This window comes from Varanus komodoensis, unplaced genomic scaffold (assembly GCF_004798865.1).
Source record: "Varanus komodoensis strain SLA01 unplaced genomic scaffold, ASM479886v1 scaffold4, whole genome shotgun sequence".
Lineage (NCBI taxonomy): Eukaryota > Metazoa > Chordata > Lepidosauria > Squamata > Varanidae > Varanus > Varanus komodoensis.
Window position 1 is genome coordinate 11,220,532 of NW_025335941.1, and position 22,199 is coordinate 11,242,730.

General features: G+C 42.7%; 1 protein-coding gene across 1 annotated transcript in view; it reads left to right on the forward strand.

Moving 5' to 3' along the window:
• The first annotated feature begins 1,451 nt into the window (after positions 1-1,451).
• RIPK4 (receptor interacting serine/threonine kinase 4) overlaps positions 1,452-22,199 on the forward strand; it is a 32,864-nt gene continuing 12,116 nt past the window's right edge. Inside the window, exons 1-2 of the mRNA XM_044442303.1 lie at positions 1,452-1,633; positions 17,504-17,795. Coding sequence (XP_044298238.1) covers positions 1,452-1,633; positions 17,504-17,795 — 474 coding nt within the window. The remainder of the gene's footprint in view (positions 1,634-17,503; positions 17,796-22,199) is intronic.

A 22,199-nucleotide genomic window follows, 5' to 3' on the forward strand; every position in this document is an offset into this window, starting at 1 on the left:
GAGAGAGAGAGAGAGAGAGAGAGAGAGAGAGAGAGAGAGAGAGAGAGAGAGAAATCCATTAAAGACAAAAAGATTAGCTTCACAATGTCTTCGGAAGTCTCATTCTGTGGAAGCACCTGAACAATTGCTTTTTGTGGTGAAGTAGTCCTTAAACATTTCCCAGTTGCTATTGAACCCAAGCCTGTTAGTGTCAGGTCTACAAATGCAGATCATGAAGTCTCCTTTGTATTACAAGTAAAGAGAGGGAAATACTTCCACACTGGTTTCTAAGTGTTTTTAGTGTCTGAGTTGTGCCCGTTTATTCTCTTATGTGGAGAATCTCCCTATGTAAATGGAAGGAGATTTTGCAGGCACGTGCTGGCATGCACCAGCGGACAGCCTGGCTGCTCTTGTCTTATGTTGATAGCATCACCTGAATTTCTAGCATTACGCCTTGACTCAGAAATCTTCATTAGGCAGGATGCTAAGCCAAAGAAAGACCAATCAATCAATCGAGAGAAGGGAAAGAGATGGTGCTAAGCTTGAGGGAAAGCCTGCGGTTTCTAATAGGTTAGGGTGAAATGGAAAAATTAGGCCCACTGTTAGGTGAGGCTTGATGCTATAAGACTTCTTGGAGGAGTCTGTGGAAGAGCAAAGCATGTGTTATCTTTCTTCCAGTACTATGGAGTGTCAGAATACACAGGCCCCATTCAAAGCAGACAGCAGGAGTACAAAAACCGTGGAAGCCTTCACATTGCCAACATAGGAGGCAATGGCAGGTTTAGACAGAAGGAAGTACTACAACTCCCAGCATTGTCCAGCCAGCAAAGGACACACTTAGGACAGTGCCCTTACTAGTTATTTCTTGGTAAAAGTGTATCAGGAGGTGGCTACCCATTTTAAATGTAAGCAACGGGAATTCTGCAAGCTGCCAGCCTTTACTGCGGTTTCATTCCAATTTCCATCTAAGGTTCTCAGATTATACTCTGCCCCGCTCTTTAAACTGCGGTTTTAAGTCTGTTTTGTTAACTGGCCAGGAGCTTTGGCTGTCGGTGGCACTCAATAACGGCAACCCTAGCCAGGTCTCTTCAGCCCCACAGAGATCCGTGGGGCTTCCTCCGAGACAACGTGAGCTGCACCAGAGGCAACAGGACCTGAACATGCCCGTCTCCGCCTTTCACTGGGAAAGCTTCCTTTTCTGCCAGCGCAGTTTTGCAACAGCTGTCCTGTTAGAACAACTCCCCTCCTTTGCAATTCCCCTCTCCGATGGGCACTGCTCGGATTACAGCTGCCGACAGACGGCGAGCAGCGAACCCAGGAAGTGATGTAATGGCCCCTGGGGAATGAGTACACCTTGAGTCACCTGGGCAGGAGGCAGAGCTCAGCCCGCCCGGCCAGGCGGTTCAGTGGCTCGGGATAGCGTGCGAGGGAGTGAGCCAGGCTGTCAGCTGCGGAGGCTCTCCAGGGGCCCCATGGAGAAGGGGGGTCGCTCCTCGTTAGCCATGGGGCTGCTGAAAACCTTCGAGTCCAGCGAGTTCGTGAGCTGGGAGAAGATCGGCTCCGGGGGCTTCGGGCAGGTTTACAAAGTCCGCCACATACACTGGAAAACGTGGCTCGCCATCAAGTGCTCGCCCAGCCTGCATGTGGATGAGAAGTAAGTGGCACCGGGCGTCTCCGCGCCTTGCCCCACGCGGCAGCGCGCCCCCGGCTCGCAAGCGCGCCCTCGAAGCGCGGGGTGGCCGGATCGGCTTCGCCGGCCTCGGCGCACGCGCCCCGACATGCTGCAGGGGTCTGCAGAGTGCGGGCAGCGGGACGGCGAGGGCTCCCAGCAGGGCTGACGTCGGGGCGCCGCTGCTGGAGGAGCTGGCGCGGAAGCGGGATCGCCGAGGCGCGGGGCGAGCGCGCGGCAGGCAGGGAAGCCGTCGCTCGGCCCTTGGGGCTGCCCCCTCGGGCCGCGCCGCGGCAAGGTGCCCGGGCAACCGCCGCGGCAGTGCCGCTTCTCGAGCCGTCGCTCAGCCCGGCGCGTCTTGCGGGCGTCTGCGCGCCTCTGCGATCGGCCCTCTCGCCTGCGAGCAATGCCCGCCTGGAGCTGCCGCGCTGAGCCGTGGAGCAGCAGGCAGGGACTCTTCGCAGTTCCTACGAGCGTGTTTAGGATCCAGCGCTGCTGGCTTCGAGCGCTCGCAGGCGAATGCCCTATTTAAAATCCGGAGCGAGACTTTAGCATGTGTCTACTTTCCACGCAGCGCGCGCGTGCAGCTGCCGCGTGTCTATGAAACAGCAGAAGCGTAACACGTCTGTGCAAGGCTTCATCGTTTAGAGACGGCGCGGTTCTCCTTTGGTTAGGCTGGGGGCGGGCGTGCTGTTCGGAGTTATTTGGCCTTAATGTAGAATCGATTGATTAAGGAGAAGTTCTGCGTTGCTTAAAGTCCCGACCCTGCGCTGAGGGAGACTGGACGGAAACCGTTTTCTCCTGCTTGTTTTGACACGATCTCGCACGGCTAGAGGGGGTTAAATGTCTGTTGCTGAACCTGCTGCACTACGCAAGAAGGAAATCGAAAGGGACAGATGTCGAGGAGAAGCCCAAGAAGGACTTGCATGCGCTTAAACTTCATAATCCTTCTTGGGCGATGTTCTTTTTTGCCGGCAGTGAAGCAAAGCACACCTGCTTCCCACAGTCCGCAGATTACTCGGCAAGTTCTGCCTCTGGAAGTTACGCCTCGTGTGAGAAGCGATTATTTTCATTAGACGGAGCCTCAAAAGGGGCTTTTGCCGGCGAGGCAGATTTGCCCGCCCGTTTGCGCTAATGGCCTCTTTGTGATGCGCTGGCGTAGGCGAAGCGAGGCTGCCTCTCTAAGCGGAGCGCTTCGGCAGCACCTGAGGGGCGCCGGCAGCAATCGGCCGGTCGCTGCCTGCGCGGCCCTTGCCTTGCATTTCCTCCAGGGGCGCTTCAGAAGTGAGAGGAAAAGACCGGCTGTTCCGCAGAGGGACAGGTGGCGGCATGCGGAGGGCAGGGAGTCCGTGCGGGGAAAGGGTGAGGCTCCCGTGCTCTCTGGGGCGCAGCTGGGCGGCGCAGGTGGCAGGCAGCGCTCGCCGTCGCTTTCCAAGGAGCACCCGAGCCAGGGCTCGCCCGCGCCCGGCTGCGGGTGTCGTGAGCGCCCCGTCGGAAGATCCCTGGGCGCAAAGCCGAGCCCGCTCTGCTGTCTGGGGGCTTGCGTCGCTTTCCCCGAGGACTCGCGGTTGGCCACGTTGCAAGGGACAGTCCGAGCCCTTTCTGGGCTGTGTGGACCGGTGAAGCCCGTTGCGTGTGGATTCAGAATCAAGTGCCATTTTGTGCGGTGCAAAGGTAGCTGTGTTGGCCACGAATAAAATCCCAAAAGCCATTTTAGTGTAGTACCTTTCATGAGGCCGAAGAAACGATGATACAAAATGTCCATGTTTTGAGATCTCTTCATCAGGAAAGAAGCCAGTATGAGGGAGATGATGGCAGAGTTGGGGGGGGGGGCTGCCTTATTGGGGAAGTCCCATTGATGTATTTCCTTATCCACGATGCCCATCTTTTTATAGCACTTTCCCTGGTGAAGAGATCTCAGAAGCTTGCACGTTTTGGTTGGCCCGATGAAGGGGTTGGAACTGTTCTGTGCAATGGGCTTATTTGCATAGACTACAGAAGGCCTTAGCTTTCATCCCAGGTATCGTCAGTTAAAAGGATCAAGAGATAGAAAATAAAATCCAGGAGTTCAGCCTAAAATCCAGGAGCATCTCTGCTAGTCAGAGACCGATGGACAAATACTTTGACCTGGTCTAATGCAGCTGTTCATGTTCCAACTATGCTTAGGAGTGCAGCCTGAGTCATAAAGCATGCTTAATTGAAATAAGTGACAAATTTCCCATGGATTTTTTAACTTTTTTGTGAAAGGGTGTGACTGTAATAGCTTGAACAGTTTTTGGCAACAATACTTGGCTTCTGATCTGAGGACCTGTAAAGGTTTCATCTTCATTTAAGTTCTGCCTCCTAGGCCAGCTCTTCAGGCAACTTTATAGTCATCAAAAGGGTTAATCTGATCATGGCCTTGTGATCATTCATTGTCTGCTAAACAAAACTCCTAAGCTGTAAAAGTCAACCCTCGTATGATGCACTGCCATTATCCTACAGGGAACCAGAAACACCTTCTAGATGTGGGACCCTTGCAAATGTTAGAACAACAGGTGCATGGGGGATGTATGTATATAGGATGTAATCATATGTTAATAGATCTTTGTCAGACTTCTGGAACTCCACAAAGGGCCCCGCTTTCACAAGGGAAATGCAAGCAACTCTTACAGACATAGAAAAACAGAAATGACTTCTTGTAGGACCCATTTGGCTGCAAGGAGTAGCCTAAGAAATCACTGCTACTTGGGTGTATATGTGAAGGTATCCATTTATAAGTACTAGATCTAAATGTTATTAATTTGACATTGCTCAGACTTACTGTAAAACATTGTCATTGTGGTTACTTATTGCCAAACAGCTTACTAGCAAGTGTTCACTGTTTGCTCACTATTTTAAGCACTCTGTGAACCAAGATATCTTTCCAGGTCAGGGGAAAACCCTTTTAGTATATCTTCTCTCTCCTTGATGTACATGTAAATGTGTTCTGCTGTTAAAAGGACAGATTTGGTGATACATCTGAATAAGAATATTGGAAGAGCAGCTGCAGTGGTCATCTAGCCCAGGCCTCTGCCTGGTTTTGGGCACATCCACTCACTAAGCCAGGCTGCATAATGTAAACAGTGATGTGCCACAAGAAGATAACTTCAAGAGTTAAACTAGAAGTTGCAGGCAAAGGCAAACCTTATTCTGACCTGGAGAAAAGACTCCTTGATCTTAAGTGTGACAATCACTTACACTCTGCAACATTGGCACAAAAGCTAGGGGTAGTGGGTAAACATCAGAGAGGGTGGGATGCTTCCTGAGATGCTGGGCCTGAATCAGGTACTGCAAGATGAAGCACAGAATATATGCTTCGTATACTACTTCATCTCTGCTTTGGAGCCAAAGGATTTCTTTTTCCCCACAACTGTTAAATGAAACTGCTGCAGAACTTTCTAAAATTTTCTAAAATACCCATAGATTAAAAGACCTTCACATTCATGTGTTACCTTCTAGTGATGGGAGAACCATAGTATGCATCATAGTAATTAATACCCTTTGCGATATTGTGAGTTAACAAGCTAAGTTATATGTTTGGGTACATATTTTATTCTTGGTAGGAGTTAATAGTAGTGGCATGATATTCCACCAGTAATATAAGATAGTTGTGTAAAAAGTTATCTGTCTGCAACTATTTTACTGGAAGTCAGGAAGTTAAAAAGAAATCTCCTTTCTGAGTAAGTCATAATGGAAAAACAAGCACATACACTTGAGCCCTAAATGGGCATAGAGATGCCAGGAGAAACATGTTGGTTGCACTCGGCCATGGCGCCAACTGGGTGTCAACCTACCTCACAGGGTTGTTGTTGTGCAGATAAGATTGAGAGTAGGAAGAGGATTATGCAGGTTGTCTTGAGGTTTTTTTTTTTTTTTAATGAAAAAAGGCAAGATATAAATGAGAACTGTTTGGGTTCTTAAGCTGTCCAAACTGTTTGCCAATGTTTCATTGTCCTTCCAGAACTGTTCCTTAGTATTTCTGTATAATAGGTTGGAGGACAGACTTGGTAGTCTGTCTTCATAGATGAAACTCCCAGGTTCTTAATTTATGTGCCTGAAGTTGATAGGGGAAAGAAGTGGGAAAGCAGATTCCTGTTACTGGCTGTATGGAAAATAGCTTGCATAGAATAATCAAACTATATGTTCCTTTTACAGTAACTTCTACACTGGGACTTGCTTTCCAAACTGTTTAGACTTCAGTGTTAACTGAATAGTAAAGTGAAGATAGCCTTAAGCAACATTTTTGGTAGTTTATTACTATTATATATAATAAATGAATAGAAGGAATTTGGGGCTGGCTTGTCCTTTTTGAATGAAGTCTTTTGTAGAAATAGAGTTTATAGTCTATAAGTACAATTTAAGAAATACAGTGAATATTTTTTTCCTCACAGTGACTTGCTGCAAGAAGTAAACTAATCTCAGATTTGGGAAGGGCATTGGGTGATTCAGTACTAAATCATGTTAATACTTTTGTTCAGGTAAGTGAAGGATTAGAGGACTCTTCTTCCTCCACCCATTGACCCACAGTTGGGTAGGACAACATGTTGTACAAAAAGAATGAAAGCAAATTGTCCCAGTACCACTGAAGATGTAGGTGAAAGGCCATAAATGAATTCAATTTGGAGATGGGCCATATTGCACCAGGGATCCAACCACAATGGAAATTACCATCTGGCTCTTTTTATAAAGGGTAATTAAACATCATTGTGAAACCTGTTGCTTCTTTTACCATACCAAATCCAGAAATATGTTAAAGGTGGTTTCAAATTCTTCATGTTGTTCACAGCCTAGGACAGATGTGTTGGATTACATCTTCCACCATCTCCAGTCACTATGGCAACTAGCTGTACTGGCAAGAGTTGTAGTCCAAGGCATCTGGAAGCCACCCCCCAGTTTGCAAGAAGGCTTCTCTACAATGAACTGGGTGGATCTCCTGGCTGCTGGGAAGAGCTTAATGCTCACTCAGTTAAATGTCATGGGCCCTTGGCTGGGAGCAGTTCCCAGCACATTCAGCCCTGCCTTAATCAGGCATGTGTTGGCTTGTGATACTAAACTATGCCTGTTCGCAGCTCCATAGGTCAAAATAGGCAGCACAGAAGCAGGAAGTACTTTTGATGTACCAACCAATTAAATTCCTTGTTATCAAGCTCCTCTCCTTAGGTCTCTTTGTAACATTTAAGAAAATCTGTGCTAGTGAAGGAATAGTGCCATAAGACTGGGTACCTGTAGGGATATTTACCACATGGATTAATGCATAGTGTTTACATACAAGTGTCCGCAAGTTCCATTCTAGTTTCCGTAAATGTCATAAGGATAATTTTAGCCCATCATTTTTTGAATGATCTGGGGACAAATGTCTTCAGTCATAGATTGCCTCTGATCTACTGGTGGTGGAGGAATGCTGTTCATAGCACAAGTGGGCCCATAGCTTCTGAACTGGGAAGGCTTTCAATTCAGTGCTTTGACTGAATCCACTCAGTCTTCTGGACTGGGTGGATTTCTTGACCTTCAGCTCCCCACCTGGAGTATTCTATTGGACACCTCTGGACTGACTTCTATAGTGATTTTTCCTTTTGGTTACCTCCTAAGATATTTTGGCCTGGACCAGACACTTGCCGACATAACAGCAAGATAATAACTGTTTCACAGTGGTCATTGCTAAAGGATAGAGAAGAAAGCTATTCTTATAAAAGACGCAATATATTGAATGTTTAATTTTATGTCTCCCTCTTGTATAATCTTTCTCTACTTTAGGTTATTTTATTAATGTAATCTATTTATTCCTCATTGCTGGTTATATTTTATTGAGATATACTGTACATTTGAATTCACTTTTGTTTTATCATATGTTGTGAGCTGCCCAGAAAGCTATGGCTAAGATGACAGCATACAAATAAAATCAATAAATAATAAATGTATTGCAGAGTTGTTCACAACAAGGTGTTCTTAATTTTAGAATAATCCAATAATGTGGCTAAAATACCTTGTAATTCAGGTAACAGTTCGAGTGTGGAATATTAAAGCTTGTTACCTCAGTTGTCAGCTTGAAATGACAGCGTGTGTTGAACTGTTACATTGAGTCAGCAAGAGGTACAGTGGAAAAGTAGCTTTAGCCTTATTTGATTCTAGATGTCAGCACATCTTAAATACACTATTTGAGAAGTCATGTCGCAGTCTGTCATTTTTGCATATGTGTTCACTCTACTCTAAACAGATCGTACTTCTTGTACATTTCCTGCAGTTAAGATCGGGCAAAATGCAAAAATTGAAACTGTTCTGCCTGAAATGAGGGCTCCCAATTTTAATGCTCCCCAACTATTATTATTCGAGAGTAAGGGACTCAGATTCCTCTGAGCTGCAGTGGTCACAGCTCAGGTGCCCATGTGCCTTTCTGCCACATGAGCAGTGTTGCTGTGGGCAACGCATCCACAACGTTAGCGCTTTTTGAAGCGAGAGAGTATCTTGGCAGTTGCTGTTTTACGGGAGGCTTTTGGAAAGTAGAACAGTGCATCACCAAAGGTACTGTTTACTCCTACCCAGTAATAACTGGACATTTTGACTGGGCACACTTAGAACTCATGGGGAGAAGGAAAGGGAGTACTAAGTACTTTGTACATATTGTCATGGTGTGTGTTGCCTTTTCTACGTTGCAAAGCTTGCTCCAAACTTCCTTATGTAAATAGCTCTTTTTGATAATAGTGCAGACTAACTATTGGGCAATGTGCTGCAAAGCAATTTGCACGGTTAGCCAGAAGTTTTCAAAATGTAACAGAAAGGTTACCTGGTTCCATCTTACTTGGTTACTTTTAAGATAACCTTACATGGGTACTTGTAAGATAATACAAAATGTTACAGAGAGTATACATGGTTACATCTTACTTGGTTACTTTTAAGATAATTGATAGTGATTAGTAAAATTGTATCCCAAAGACCTCAGTAGATAAATTTTAATACAATTTCTTTTCCTTTGCATTTCTGCAGATGCATGAAATGTAATCTTGGAGCTAGGGACAAAAATAGATGCCCTTTTTTTAACTACAGCCAAGAATCCTTTTCTCTCATGTATAAGGTGATATAGTCAAAAAGCCAGCCTCATTAAAAAAAAAAAAAAAATCCAAGCAACACACTGGCATCTTTTGTGTGGCAAAATGCCCCAATTAAAGGCAAGTCCTTCATAATACCTAGAATAGAGATTTTACTTGTTAAAAATTCAGTGTGCCTCCTTTTAATTTGTCAGAGACATAAGTTTAATTGGCAAGGAAATATGCAGAGCAGCTGATACAAGAAATACAAGAGGAGGCCGGGGATTCCCTAAGGTGGCAGGTCCAGTGAAGGCGGCTTTTAAAGACCATTTACTCTGAAGAGGACTTATCCAGATGTTACCTTTTGAAATGTGGATTTTCTGCCAAGTTCCATCTATCCCCAACATTGTTTGGTAGATAGGAAGTGGGTCTCCCCGGAGCGGCATGAAAGTTGCTCTTTGGAGATGCTCCCTGTTCCTTCAGACTGGTCCATGTTAGGGGCCAGGGAACAGGATGCTACCCTCTATTAGCCATGCTCCTCTGTTCAATAAGAGCCCAAGATTGCTTGCCAAAGCTAGGGATCCCTGGTGAGTGTCCAAGATGCAGTGGTGCCTGTTGTGAGCTGCTTAGATTCACGTTGGAATAGTCTGGCAGCATACAAATGCAAAAATAAATAAATAAGTCTCTCCACATCCTGTCCCTCAAAAAGAAATTGTTTGAAATTTAATTTCCTTTCATTAAAATTCTGAAAACTGTTAAAGTAGTCTTCTTTATCTTTCTAGCTTTTATCTTTCTCTCTCTAACCCTTTGCCTTGCTGTTCTCCCTTTCATCCCAGTACACATGAGACCAGGCAATTCTTCAGATAACCTAGTGCCAAGCCAGGTTAAAAATAGTGGGTTTGCATTTTGAACCTCTGCCTTGTACTTAATATCTTGAGCAAGTTCCCTTTCTTTAGTCTCACCAGTTTGCCTTTTTGACTGGCTACCATGGTGGTCATGTTATGAACTGCCAAGTTTTCCCATGCCTGCCATTTTGTGAAACACCATTACACCTTCACATAATCCCAAATGCACCCCATGATCCAAATGATTTGGTGGAACTACTATATATGGACATTTTCCCCTTAAATCCTTGTGCCTTTTAGCAATGGCTGAGGGAGGAATACAACACAATATGCATACATTTGGGAACTGTTCATGAAAGTGCGTCCGAAATGTGGATTAAGAAAACAAAACAAAACAAAACAAACATTTTTTCAGGCTGATTTATCCCACTTCCTTTGCAAGATCGGGGTGAAACTAACTTGACATCAGAGAAATGTGAACTTGCATGAGATCAAGCCTGGCAGTCAGCCTGGGTCACACGGGTTTTTCTATTAACCCGTTTCTTGGAAGTATAGCCATATCAAATAAAGTGAGGTGCCTGGTCTGCAAACACCTCTGGCTGGGCTGTGTTTCCCTTCATTTACAGAAGCAGAGCTTATCAATGCACAAATATTTTTACTGAGGTACTTAACAAATATCAAATAGCATTTTTCTGTGTGAGGAGGGCCTGACACACACTAACTCTTCAGTGCCCAAATCAGTTTATGCTACTTTGGCTTTGGTTTAAGTAATCCATGAATTTGCAGCTATTTATTCATTTATTAGTGGCTTGTCTTGCTTTTTAAGTAGACATTATAGGAAAAAAACTTATACACTGCCTGTACAGAGTGCTGGACTAGATGAACCTCTGGTCTGATCCAGCATGGCTTTTCTTATGTTCTTATGTTAACCCCAAGATAAACTAGATGATTTTTGTCTAGACTGGTACCAAAAATGACTGGGGCTATTGTTAAAAGAACGCCAAGATTGTAATACAATTTCTTCTCCTTTGCATTTCTGCAGATACATGAAATGTAATCCTGGAGATAGGAACAAAAATAGACACCACACACACTCACACACACACACACACTACAGCCAAGAATCCTTTTCTCTCATGTATAAAGTGATATGGTAGAGAAATACATTTGTTTTCTTGAAACCTAACCCTTTGGATCACTTAAACTTTCTTTACTGAAAGCCAGACACAAGTATCTGATCATAAAGTATTCAGCTGGTTCTGGAAAAGTTATGTGTGAGTCAAGGGGCAGTGAATCCCAGCTGCAGTAACATGGGCTGTCTCCGAAATGTTCTCTTGTTGAGATGGCACAGCTGTCATGGCTGAGATTGAAAAGACAGTGAAGAGAAACATCTAAACCCACAAAGCTAAGCAATGTAACGATTCCATAGCAGTGGGGCCTTTGCAAAAGCTGATTCAGTGCATTTAATCCACATGCTGTCTCTCCAAAGTCAAACTCTAAAGGAACTATGAACGGTGTTGGCCAGTTGGAGCCTGTGATGGCACAAGCCCACTAAATCCTCCTCTTAATTCCCAGATTAATTTTACATGAGGCATCAGAGGCTCAGTGAAGCTATAGCAACATTTTGGTTCCCAATATATGTGGAAGCAGCCAAGGCAAAGCAATTAAATAGGAAGGGGTAGGGGAGGAGGACTTTGTGCTGATTCCCTCTTCCTTCTGCACCCCTTTATTCATGCTCCCCCTAAATCTGTTCTGGGAGGAGAAGACCTTTAGAACAGCAGACGAAATGGTCTGCAGACTGTTGGGCATTTGCAGAAATAACTGCCTTCCCACTTAATACTTACGGAAGCTGCTGAACCACAGAGCCTTTCATCAATGTAGGAATACAAGCCAAGTTTGTCTAGTTTCATAGTGGGTTATGATTAATCTCTGTTGGAAGTTAATGCTTCTGAAGTCCTCTCAGCTGAACTGGGGGAGAGAATGATGCAAGGCAGAATCACACCAGGCTTGGTGTGACTTAAGTCTACCTGGAAGAGTCAGTTTTCATTGTTGGGGACCATGTGCAGTTTCCCTTCTCTGTTTTGATCTTTAGACCTCCCAGCCACTTTCTTAGTGAAAACTTTAAAAGATGGCAACCCCATCCTCTCTTGTGGGGGAAGAAATATGGATTGTATCCAGTAATAGTTCTAGCTAGAGTAGACCCAAAGAAATTATCAGGGCTTAGGTTAGACTGACTTTGGATACAGACCCATGCTTTTGGAATTGTGTGTGAATGAGGCCAATCTTTGCATGGCTCCTGAAGACAACTTCTCATAGGTGTGCGTGTGCGCGCACGCATGTGCATGTGAGGGGGTAGTCTAGGGCCTTCAGTTCTATGCCTTCCTCAAAAAAGGAGCTGAATTGGGACAGGGTGGTTTGCTGGCTTCCCATGTGTGGTTTTCTTTACCTGATGCCCTTGGTGTGTTAAGTGTTGCAAAAAGCTTGCAGTCATGTCACCGTGCTATAAAGTGGCAGTGCCAATCCCTTTTTGAACATTTGCAGCAGGACAAAAGGGTGATGATAATCACAATGTATTACATTTGAAGGACAGGCCTCTCTTCAGCCACCAATAGGTCCAACGTGGACAGCTTGGGTTCCTTCAGATGTAGTCAGGAGTACTTGGTGAAATATGGCCTGTGTAGGACATGATACTAGTCATATAACAGGACCTGGTATACAGTTGCTGCATTGTGCACACCCATACTTGTCTATCCCAGTCTTTCGTAGCTCTTAATTACTTCTGCAATCTATGGTATGGAAAATGCTGTCTAGATAGCTTCAGTTTTCAGCCCAGAATAAAGCCATAACTGCTACAGTCGCTAGTATGCTCAGCTGTATCCAGCGTGGCTTCTCTGCATTTTGTAAGGGAAGGGCTAAGTGGAAAGTTCCAAACTCAATGCCCCATTTCTCCAGGTAGGGCTAGGAAAAAACCATTGGCTTGCCGCTGTCAGTCAATATCAACAATGCAAGGCAGGATGGATCCATGGTGTGACTTGATATATGGCAGTGCTGCTGTGCCTCTTTTTAATAACCCCATGGCCTGCAGAAGTTCAACAAGTGAGAGATTTCTTAACTTGGAGAACATCATCTTTTTGCATGGGTGAATGTACACTGGTATGAATTAAACAAAAACCACATAAGTGGCAAAGGGGAGCATCCTGTGCTGTTTTGCAGCTGTTGGGGAACTGTTCCCAAAAATATGAAAATATTTAAAAAGTAACAATAGTTTTTTTTCCAATTTATGATTGGATTTTGTTACAAGGGTTTTATAAATAACGCTGATTTATTTCAATGAGAAAAAGCAAAACTGTGGAATTCTTCCTGAAATTCTTCAGGTGTGATGATTTAATGTCCAGTTAATATAGTTTGTTCAGAGATTAAATACACAAATGTATTTATTTATTTTGCTGACTACTGTTGGATCTTTGTCTCTTTCTCTCTTTGGAGAAAAGTAGATGCTAGGAACATACACTTTTAAAGCAGCATTGCTTGTTTAGCCAGTTTTCATAATTGTAATCTGCAGAGTACAGTCCTTTAGGCATTACAATAAAGCTAGAGGCAGAAGAGTGTAAGGAGACAAAGAACCCTGAAACAATACAAAGGAACAATCAAGCTTATAAGAGAGGAAGGAAAGGATGTAGCAGGTGATTGGTTCTATTGCTTCAGGTTTTCTTATTATTACTTTTATTGTACCTGTTGGGGAACACCTGGTCTGCTATGTGAACTCTGTCAAGAAGTATAGCCTTGAGTGGATTCAGAGATTCAGACCACTCAAGACATGGTCTTTCCCTGCTTCCCCCATGAAGGGTGTTCAGACTAGGGCTTGGAGTGTTACTGTCTGCTTAAAGTTCTTTATGCAACAGAAAACCTAAATATTACGCAGAAGTGATCTTTCTTTTGATTATCAGGGGTTCCTTGGATTTTAGAACTTGTATACTTTTGCTGAATGCTTGATGGAAATTCAGAATTCTGTAAAAAGAAGCCTTCCCCACTGGGAGTTGCAGTCAAACACATCTGCAAGAAACACCTGGAAGATGGGGAAAGTCTGGTATAAAGCATTAATTCAGAACTGTATTCAGGAATAAAGGCTAATTGCATATTTCCAGGCTAACATAGATAATTCAAGGTAGATTAACAAGAGGGAAGAATTTTTTTCTTATGCTCAATGTTACATTCATGGAATATACAGAGTGAAGAGATGTATTTCCCGTACAGGCCTTGGAGCATTCTGTGGGATGTGTGAAAAGGGATTTTATGTGGTGGCAGCAGCTGCGTACCTGTGCCCTTGGGTTCTCTGGTTAGAGCTGAAGGTATGTCAGCTGCCTTCCCGATCATAGTAGCCTCCAGGTGTGCTGGACTACATTTAATGGGAGTTGTAGCCTAACACAGGTTAGAAAGTAGCTCTTCAGAATATCTGGGCTTAAATTAAGAAATAAAATGAGGCGACTCTCAACATATTTGTTGCCCTTATGATGCTTAATCAAATATAGTAATGCTATACCAATGGGCATTGTAGAACATGAGTTTGCCATGAAAAATGTGTGTTGTAAATATGCATTCTGCTTATGAATGGAATGAATAATTTGAAATGGTTCCCTTCGTAAACCTGTCTTGTCCTCTGACAGAATACTAGCTCACCGTATGTTGAAAAGTGTGGGAATATTCAAGATGGGGTTCTGCCCTCAATATCTATCCAGTCGAGGATGATACTATTGTATTAACTTGTTGAACTGGCCGTAAGTTGCAGGAGGGGAAACTCTCCCATCTACTTCTGTCCATGTAGCTCTTTTCTTAATAGGCAGATGCATTTCTCTTTGCAACAGAGATTATTGCAGAAATATCCTTTGCATTTCCAAATTTCTCTTCTGCACAATGCTCCCTGGTTTAATAACATTGAAGTCCCCAAGGCAATTATTATTTGATTCAGAAACCATTGTAAGCCTTTGAATTGTAGCATACTTTTCTTTGATTTTTCCTAGTTTTATCAAGGTTTCTGACCTTAATATTGAGGGGATTGAAATATTGAACTCAGAATTTCAGTCCCTGTGCTTGCCCAGAATTTCTAAGAAGGCTGTTCAGTAACTTGTTATGGAACTGCACAGCCTCCCCCCCGCCCCCCTCCGTTTCCTTTCTAGGGTCTGTGGGTTGGTGTGGTAGCCTCACGGCCAGGTTGCACACCCAAGTGAGGCTGCACTGCCACTGCCTGCTGTGCCATCCTGCTGCTCTTTTCCACACCAGCTGAGCAAGCTGTGAGCAAGCTTTTCACTCACATTTTAGGTAAATGCAATTAAATGGCCAGACCATCTTCACAAATTCCATCTCATGTTCAGAGAAATCTTCTGCATCTTGTTTCCCAAGCGTGATGAGTTATGTAGGCTTAGGGGCATGGGCTAGTTCTGTGTGTTCATTTATGCTCCCTCCAAGTTATGTTAAAGTACCCTGGTGTACTTTCTTCAAAAGTAGTTATCCCAAATGATATTTGCCTTGGGAAAGTACTAGCAGCCGTGGTGAAAGAGCTCCCTCCATCTGTTTCCACAGTCCTGCTGAAGAACTGGAATGGTAGGGAAACCAAAAAGGTGTCTTCAAGTTTTATGAAAAATTGGGTCTTTCATTTCTTCTTTCGTGCAGTTTGTCAACTGGAAAAAGAAATGTTGTTGCACCAGACACTTTCTCCTAGATACAGACTTGCTACTTAATTACTTTGTGTTCCCCTCATATGACTACTATTGATTTCAATTTTTTTCTCACGAAACCTGAATTCCTAAGGCATGGGTAAAACCATCTGCCACAGCTGTTCATAGTTTAAGTAGGTGTAGCACCTATTATCTTGTGCACTGATCCAGTAAACAGTAACAATTCCAGATTGTCTCTGCCAAGTGCACCACTTTTGGCTGGCACAATCCCATCTAACTGACTAAGAAAACTAGATTGTATGCCTTCAGCAGTGTGCTCACTGTGAAATTTTGAAAATTCTTCCACAAGTCATGTGACTAGACCTCATGCTAGTCTTTTGTAGGCATGTGTGACACTGGAAAGCTTGTTCTATTTGAGATTGATAGACTTTTGTTAGCTAAATTTTTGCTTTCAGCTTCCACAAAATTGCTTGAAAATGTTTGCAGATTGTGTGACTTTGTATGAAAAGTATGCAAATTGTTGAGCAGAGGCCCAAATGTTGTATAAACTTGCCAAGGTTTTTTAAAAATTACACAAATTGCAGCCTGATTTAAAAATGGAAGTCTGCATGCTAACTCATCTTGCCTTTCACTGAGTAGACATCAGCACAAAGTCAGTGAAACAATTTCCACAGAGAAGAGTTGAGAAAAGTCATTGGATTTTTACCCACCTATTGGATTCCTCACAGATTCCCAGTTGTTTGCTCATCTGGCTCACTCAGTGCCATACTAAAGTCCATGGCTACTTAAAAGAAACAAGTTTTTCTCCTTTTCAAGTGTTGGTGTGTACAGACTTTTGGGCAATACATTGTCTTTACTGTCAAAGCACTGTATTCTCCTTTCTGGAACAACTGGCCTCTTTTCTAGGCACATCCATGTTCAAATCATACCATCTTCATTGTGCTTCATATCAACAAACCCATGACCAAGTTGTTTTGACTGTAAAGCATTCAATGCTAATTTCTTACTTTCTAACATTCCATGGTGAGTCTTGGCTCTCAAAAGTCCATTTTTCTGTACAGCTGAGTCCAAGACTGTGCCCTAGAGCAGAAATGGATATGAATAGTATAACTTCTAGTTGTACCTGTATGTCATCTATAGTCCATAACTTGGCTTGATTTGCATTAGTTGTTTCTTCTCCCCCTGAAGGCATGAGGCATTAACATCCTGGAAGACGGTTCCTTTTATTCGTTTCAAGCTTTGAAGTTTTTGAACTGCTGGCTGGACTTCTGAACCTTAGGGTTTTTCCAGCCACTTTTAACCACAACATTGACTGGATGACTTTGGGGAAAGTCATTCATGTTTTTTTCTGAAGCAACATAACTCATATGTCTGATGTGAGGATAAAATGGGATAATCTTTATTTCTGCTCTGCTGAGGTCCTTGGTGGGGCACAAACATGGTAATACATTTTAGATATGTGAGAATATCTGACGTCAAGAGAGTGAAAACTTCAGCATGAGTTCACTTGAGATCTGTGCTCTTTTTTTCATCCAAGCACATATAAAATTCAATACCATGCTGCATTTTTAATGATCTTCGCAAATGACTGTAATAAGAGAAGTTCTATGACACTTTAGCTGCCTAAGCTTTGTGCCTTTTTGTTTTGTCTGGACAATGGGTTTATTATTTCTGAGCCAGAATTGCAATGTATATTCTGGTTTTGCTTATAAACCATCTAAATGACGTAAGTAACTGTAAGATTATTCTTTGTTTGCCTCCTTTAATAAAGTCCATTTAATGAAAGACTCTGGTTTCATAACACATGCATATTTTACCAATGTCTCTTATGGGGACTAAAACTTCTGATTTATAAACATAATAATATCAGGTCTTCAGAAAAAGTAAATCAGTTCACTAGTCCTTATGTTTAGGTTGACGGTCAATGTTCAGCCAAGAGCCCACAGATCTGTGTGTGGCTTAGTTGCCAGTCACAATTCACAATTTCTACTGGTGCTTGTTGTGTTTAGACCCATCCTTTTCCTCCACAGTGTCGTGAGGTGACAAAGAGGTGCTCATCAAGCTGAACAGAACCTTCACCAGGTTTCAGCAACTTTTATCATTGGGGATTGGCTTTTTGGTGGCCTGTTCATCAGTCTAATGCATTAACACTTTGTGGTAATTTTGGGAATTATGCATGGAATTTCAGTGAAATAGAAGAATGTCCCATGCTCCATGTGAAAGCTAATAAATAGCTAAAGCAGTAATGTTAAAGATGAGCTAAAATCCTGTATTTCACCTTTTTTTTTTGTCTAGAGAGCGTATGGAGCTATTAGAAGAAGCCAAGAAAATGGAAATGGCAAAATTTCGTTATATTCTTCCAGTTTATGGTATCTGTAAAGAGCCTGTGGGCTTGGTCATGGAATACATGGAGACAGGATCACTGGAGAAGCTTCTGGCCTCTGAACCACTGCCTTGGGATCTACGCTTCCGGATCATCCATGAGACAGCTGTGGGCATGAACTTCCTTCATTGCATGTCTCCACCTCTGCTCCACCTGGACCTTAAGCCAGCAAACATACTGCTTGATGCTCATTATCATGTCAAGGTATGTCATAGACCTTTGATATTTGACCTACAATATTTGGTATCAGGTAAAACTCCCCCCCCACCCAAAAAAAAGACATCTCCTGTGTATTAAACAATTAGTAGAAAGCTGTATGCTACTCTACACAAAAACACAGGGAACTTTTTTCCCAGGAAAACTGTGATAGCAGAACAAGGTAGTAAATGAACCATGTTAACAATCTGTCCCCCATATATGTGAACCATCTTATGTTCAGACTCAAAAGACCTTTTTGTTCAACCATCATTTTAATAATGAAGGGTTTTAGATGTTTTAAGATTTTTTTCCTTCTTCACAGTCATATTTTCTATTCTTTTCCTCCCCTTTTCTTTCTTCTTAGTTTATAAGGTCCTGTTTTATATTGTTTTAATAATTGTGGTTTTATTGCTGTATTATTGTAATTTTATATTATGTAAGCTGTACCGAGCACTTGTCGGAAGGATAGGATATAAACGTTTGTAATGAATAAATAAATAAATGATAAATTGTGTCATAAGATGTATGCTAGTATAAATATATGGGAGCATCTGCACCCATATACAGTATGCCTACCCAGCCTTTCAGATGAATGCCTGGACCCTTTTGCCTGAGGGAAGTGAGGGGGTGGCTGCTAGGAGGAGGGCCTTTTCTGCCGCTGCTTCCCACATCTGGAATGTTCTCCCTAAGGAGACTTTCCTGGCGCCTTCGTTATGCTCTTTTTGGCACCAGGTCAAGACCTACCTCTTTAAAAACATATTCATTTCCAATACCTAACCTCCAGTTGTATTCATTTTAATGTAATTTTACTAGGTTTTATATTTATACTAACTTATGCCATTGTTTTATTTTTTAGAATATATTTTAATAGTCTGATGTTAGCCTCCTAGAGATGCCATGGGTGAAACAGGTGGCATATACGTGTTTTCAATAAATAAAAATAGATGAGGAAATAAGAAAAAAATGTGGGCTACTTCTTGATAACCATTTGGGTTTGTAACTGTGTACATAAGCCTTCCTCCCAGTCTGGTGCCCTCCATATGTGTTGGCTAACAACTCCCAACTGACTGGGGAGTGTTGGGAGTGGTAGTCCAGTATATCTGGAGGCCTTCCAGTTGGGGAAGACTAACATACATAGTAAATGCATTGAACATTTATAGCCCTCTTTTCTATCTGGTGAAAAGTCCCCAGGCAGATAATAAAAACTAAGAATGAATGAATTCTTTAAAATAGTCCTTCGCCTCCCACTGTGTGCTACCCGGCAACCCATGTTGCCAGTGTGGTGTCGTGGTTAAGAGTGCAGGGCTGGGACTCAGACGGTCTGCCTTCTAGCCTCCTCTCAGCCACTGGGTGATTTTGGGCCAGTCACAGACTGTCAGCCTAACCTACTTCACAAGGTTGTTGTGGAGATAAGATTCAGAGAGGAGGAGGCAAAGATAAGATAAGATAAGATAAGATAAGATAAGATAAGATAAGATAAAAGAGGAGGAGGAGAATTATGTAAGTCACCTTGAGTTCTTTGACAGGAAAAAGGCAAGATATAAATATAGCAAATAAATAAACTGATAGATAGAATGTCATGCAGCACTAGCTTTAGAATGCTGGCCAGTATTTTTCCTACATAGACTAGACTAGACTAGACTAGAATGGGGCACTCATAATATTAATGCAGGTGTGCACAACTCAAATTATTCAGGGAGCCACAAGTTATTCCTGTTAGTCACAATGCTGCATTAACCATGGAAACTTTTGCCATAATTTTAGTGATGCCTTGCTTACCCCATTCTCCAAATCAAACCTTTTAGATTCCATGTGAAAATGGAGATAGTGAATACCATAACCTCTGTTTTGTTTCAGTGCCCTTTAGGCACCCATTCTGGCATTTACAAAGACCACTATCTGCGCTGAAGTGTGTTTCTGTGTTTCTTTTCAGTTTAATCAGTACCTGAGCTTTTTACCCCATACATTATCATGCCACTTAGAATGTGAATGGGAACGGAAAGCTTGAGTTTCAGAGCATGCTGGCTTGCCTTGTGGAGCACGAAGTCCTGGTGGGTTCAAGGCTTCCATGACTTGCTCATAGCATAGTTTCCCATTAGGCTTGAACCGGGCCACTGTTTGTCAAATATCTTATCAAACAAGATTTTTAGACTCTTGCACAGAAGTTGCCATAACCCTTGGATTCCTTGGGTGGATGTTTTTAAAAGCCAGATCAACCCTTCTTTAGCCTCACACTGGTAACTGGCAGCACTCTCCAGAAATTGGCTTGGAGTTAGAATTAAGGGGAGAAGTCCTCTGTGCTCTCACACAGAAAGGTGCCTTCCACTCATAGCCGCTGAATTACAATCTTTCCAGAGAACAAGATAGCCACATCGTAGCAACAGAGTTTAATTTTTAATCCACCTTTATTACTTAATAGACTATCCCTGGGTGAGAGTGATGCAAGAAAGCTCATTTCCAGTGATTTCTCTGGCCCTTCCCACTTGGTCTCTTCTGTAGTTGGTTGTGAATTATAATCCATACAGTCCCTTGCTTACACAGGGAGCTGTTCCTTCCTTCCGTGCCTATAGCTCACTGGTGAGCTTGACCTTACCCATTCTTGTTTATTGCATTGATTCATGGAAAGGATATGTCTATTCTTTTTGGTCAGTTTATACACTGTCATTCTTCAGAGGAGCTCAGAGGGAGAGACAGTGAATTGCCAACAGCTACTCAATAGAATTTCCTAGCCTCGTGGAGAGTTAAACCAGTGGACTTGATATCTAAATCTAACCCTTTGCATCACACTGTCAAGTTCCAAAATTTCCCCTTTTGCCCTGCTTTCAGCTGTGGGTAGAGTGCTAAATTTTGTTGTTAAATGTTGGTGACTGGAAGCAGCCCTTGAAAGGGCATTCTGCAACATTCCATGATTTGGGCTCCCAGATTGTTTAACAGGGAGAGGCAGCAGAAAGAAGTATCCAGGTTGGCTGGAAATGGGTGCTCATACTTTCTTTTGCATCAAAAGTTATTGCAAGGGAATTACAGGGCTGCCTGGCCAGACTAGAATGCTAAAGTTCAGTCAGCTACTAAAATGGGGGTTGAATATTTAGATGCTATTCAAATTGTCCAGTACTTTCAAAAATATAATATAAATAAGAGCCATTGTGGTGGTAAAGGTGTCGAACTGCTGACCTGGGAGTTCTGGGTTCTAGTCCCCACTCAGGAGTGAAACTCACTGAGTGTCTTTGGGCCAGGCATGGACTCTCAGTCTAACCTACCTCACAGGGTTGTTGTTCTGAAAATAAAATGGAGCTATGTAAGCTGCCTTGGGTTCTTTGGAAGAGACAAAGGCAAAATATAAATGCAATGTAATCATAATAATAGTGATAACGATAGTTGTAATCTCACTTATCAAATATGCTGGAGACTTTCTTGCTGGATGTGTGTTAAAAGCATTAGTCATGCCTTCCATAACTGCACATTCATCCTTGCTATATTAATTTTGATAGCATAAGATCTCACTGTTTCTTTATGGAAGGGATTTGATACTTGGCTTTATTTCTCTGTTTGCCAGCTATCATTATCCACTGTGTTGATAGGTGTTATACTATTCCAATACTAGTTGCTTTTGCAGTGCACAGATCATGGAAGTGAGGCCCTTAGAATTGGACTAATGTACACATACCCACTCAAATATCAAATGGATGTGCCACATTCTCTTATTGTAGCCTGTAACCCAAAGCATCACTAAGAGGAGCGATTCAACTCCATGTACTTTATGTGCAGCCTGATTTCTCTGGAAAATCTTGTTCCAGTTCTAGCAGTTTGCTTCAAGTTGTGTACTCTGTGCTTGCTCTATAATTCAGTAATCTACAGGAGGCTGGTCTATTCAAGCCAATTCTGAAGGAGACTTGAATATTTTGGCAAAGTAAATGCTGAGTAATGGCACTAGTGTACTTGTGTCAGTGAAAGCATTCTTATCTAAAAGGCTTGTGCTGTTCACCTGCTTTCTTAATACTAAGTAAGAAAACATCTTCAACACCGTTTTGAATGGTGGAGCAAGCATTAAAGCAATGTGAAGCAGTTGCTTCTCTGGAGCAAGCTGGTTTGGATGGTTGGCCTGGTGGTCACGATGGAATACAAGCCTTGGGAGGTATGCTGTCTGGCACTAGAACTAATGTAAATGATGTAGTGATGGAACAAACAATATTTAGTGTGATGCCAATAGCATTTTCTGGCAAAGAGAATGAGAGTAAAGAAGAAAGCAAGTCTGGAGCAACAATGGCTCTGAAGCCAACAGATTTCTAGTCTTAAAATGTTGCTTTCTTAGGCACTGATCACTGATGTACCACTGTATTTCTTATAAACTGGAATCCAATATATCTCACTCATATTCAGTTCAGGAGTCCATGATTTTTATTCAGGTGGGCA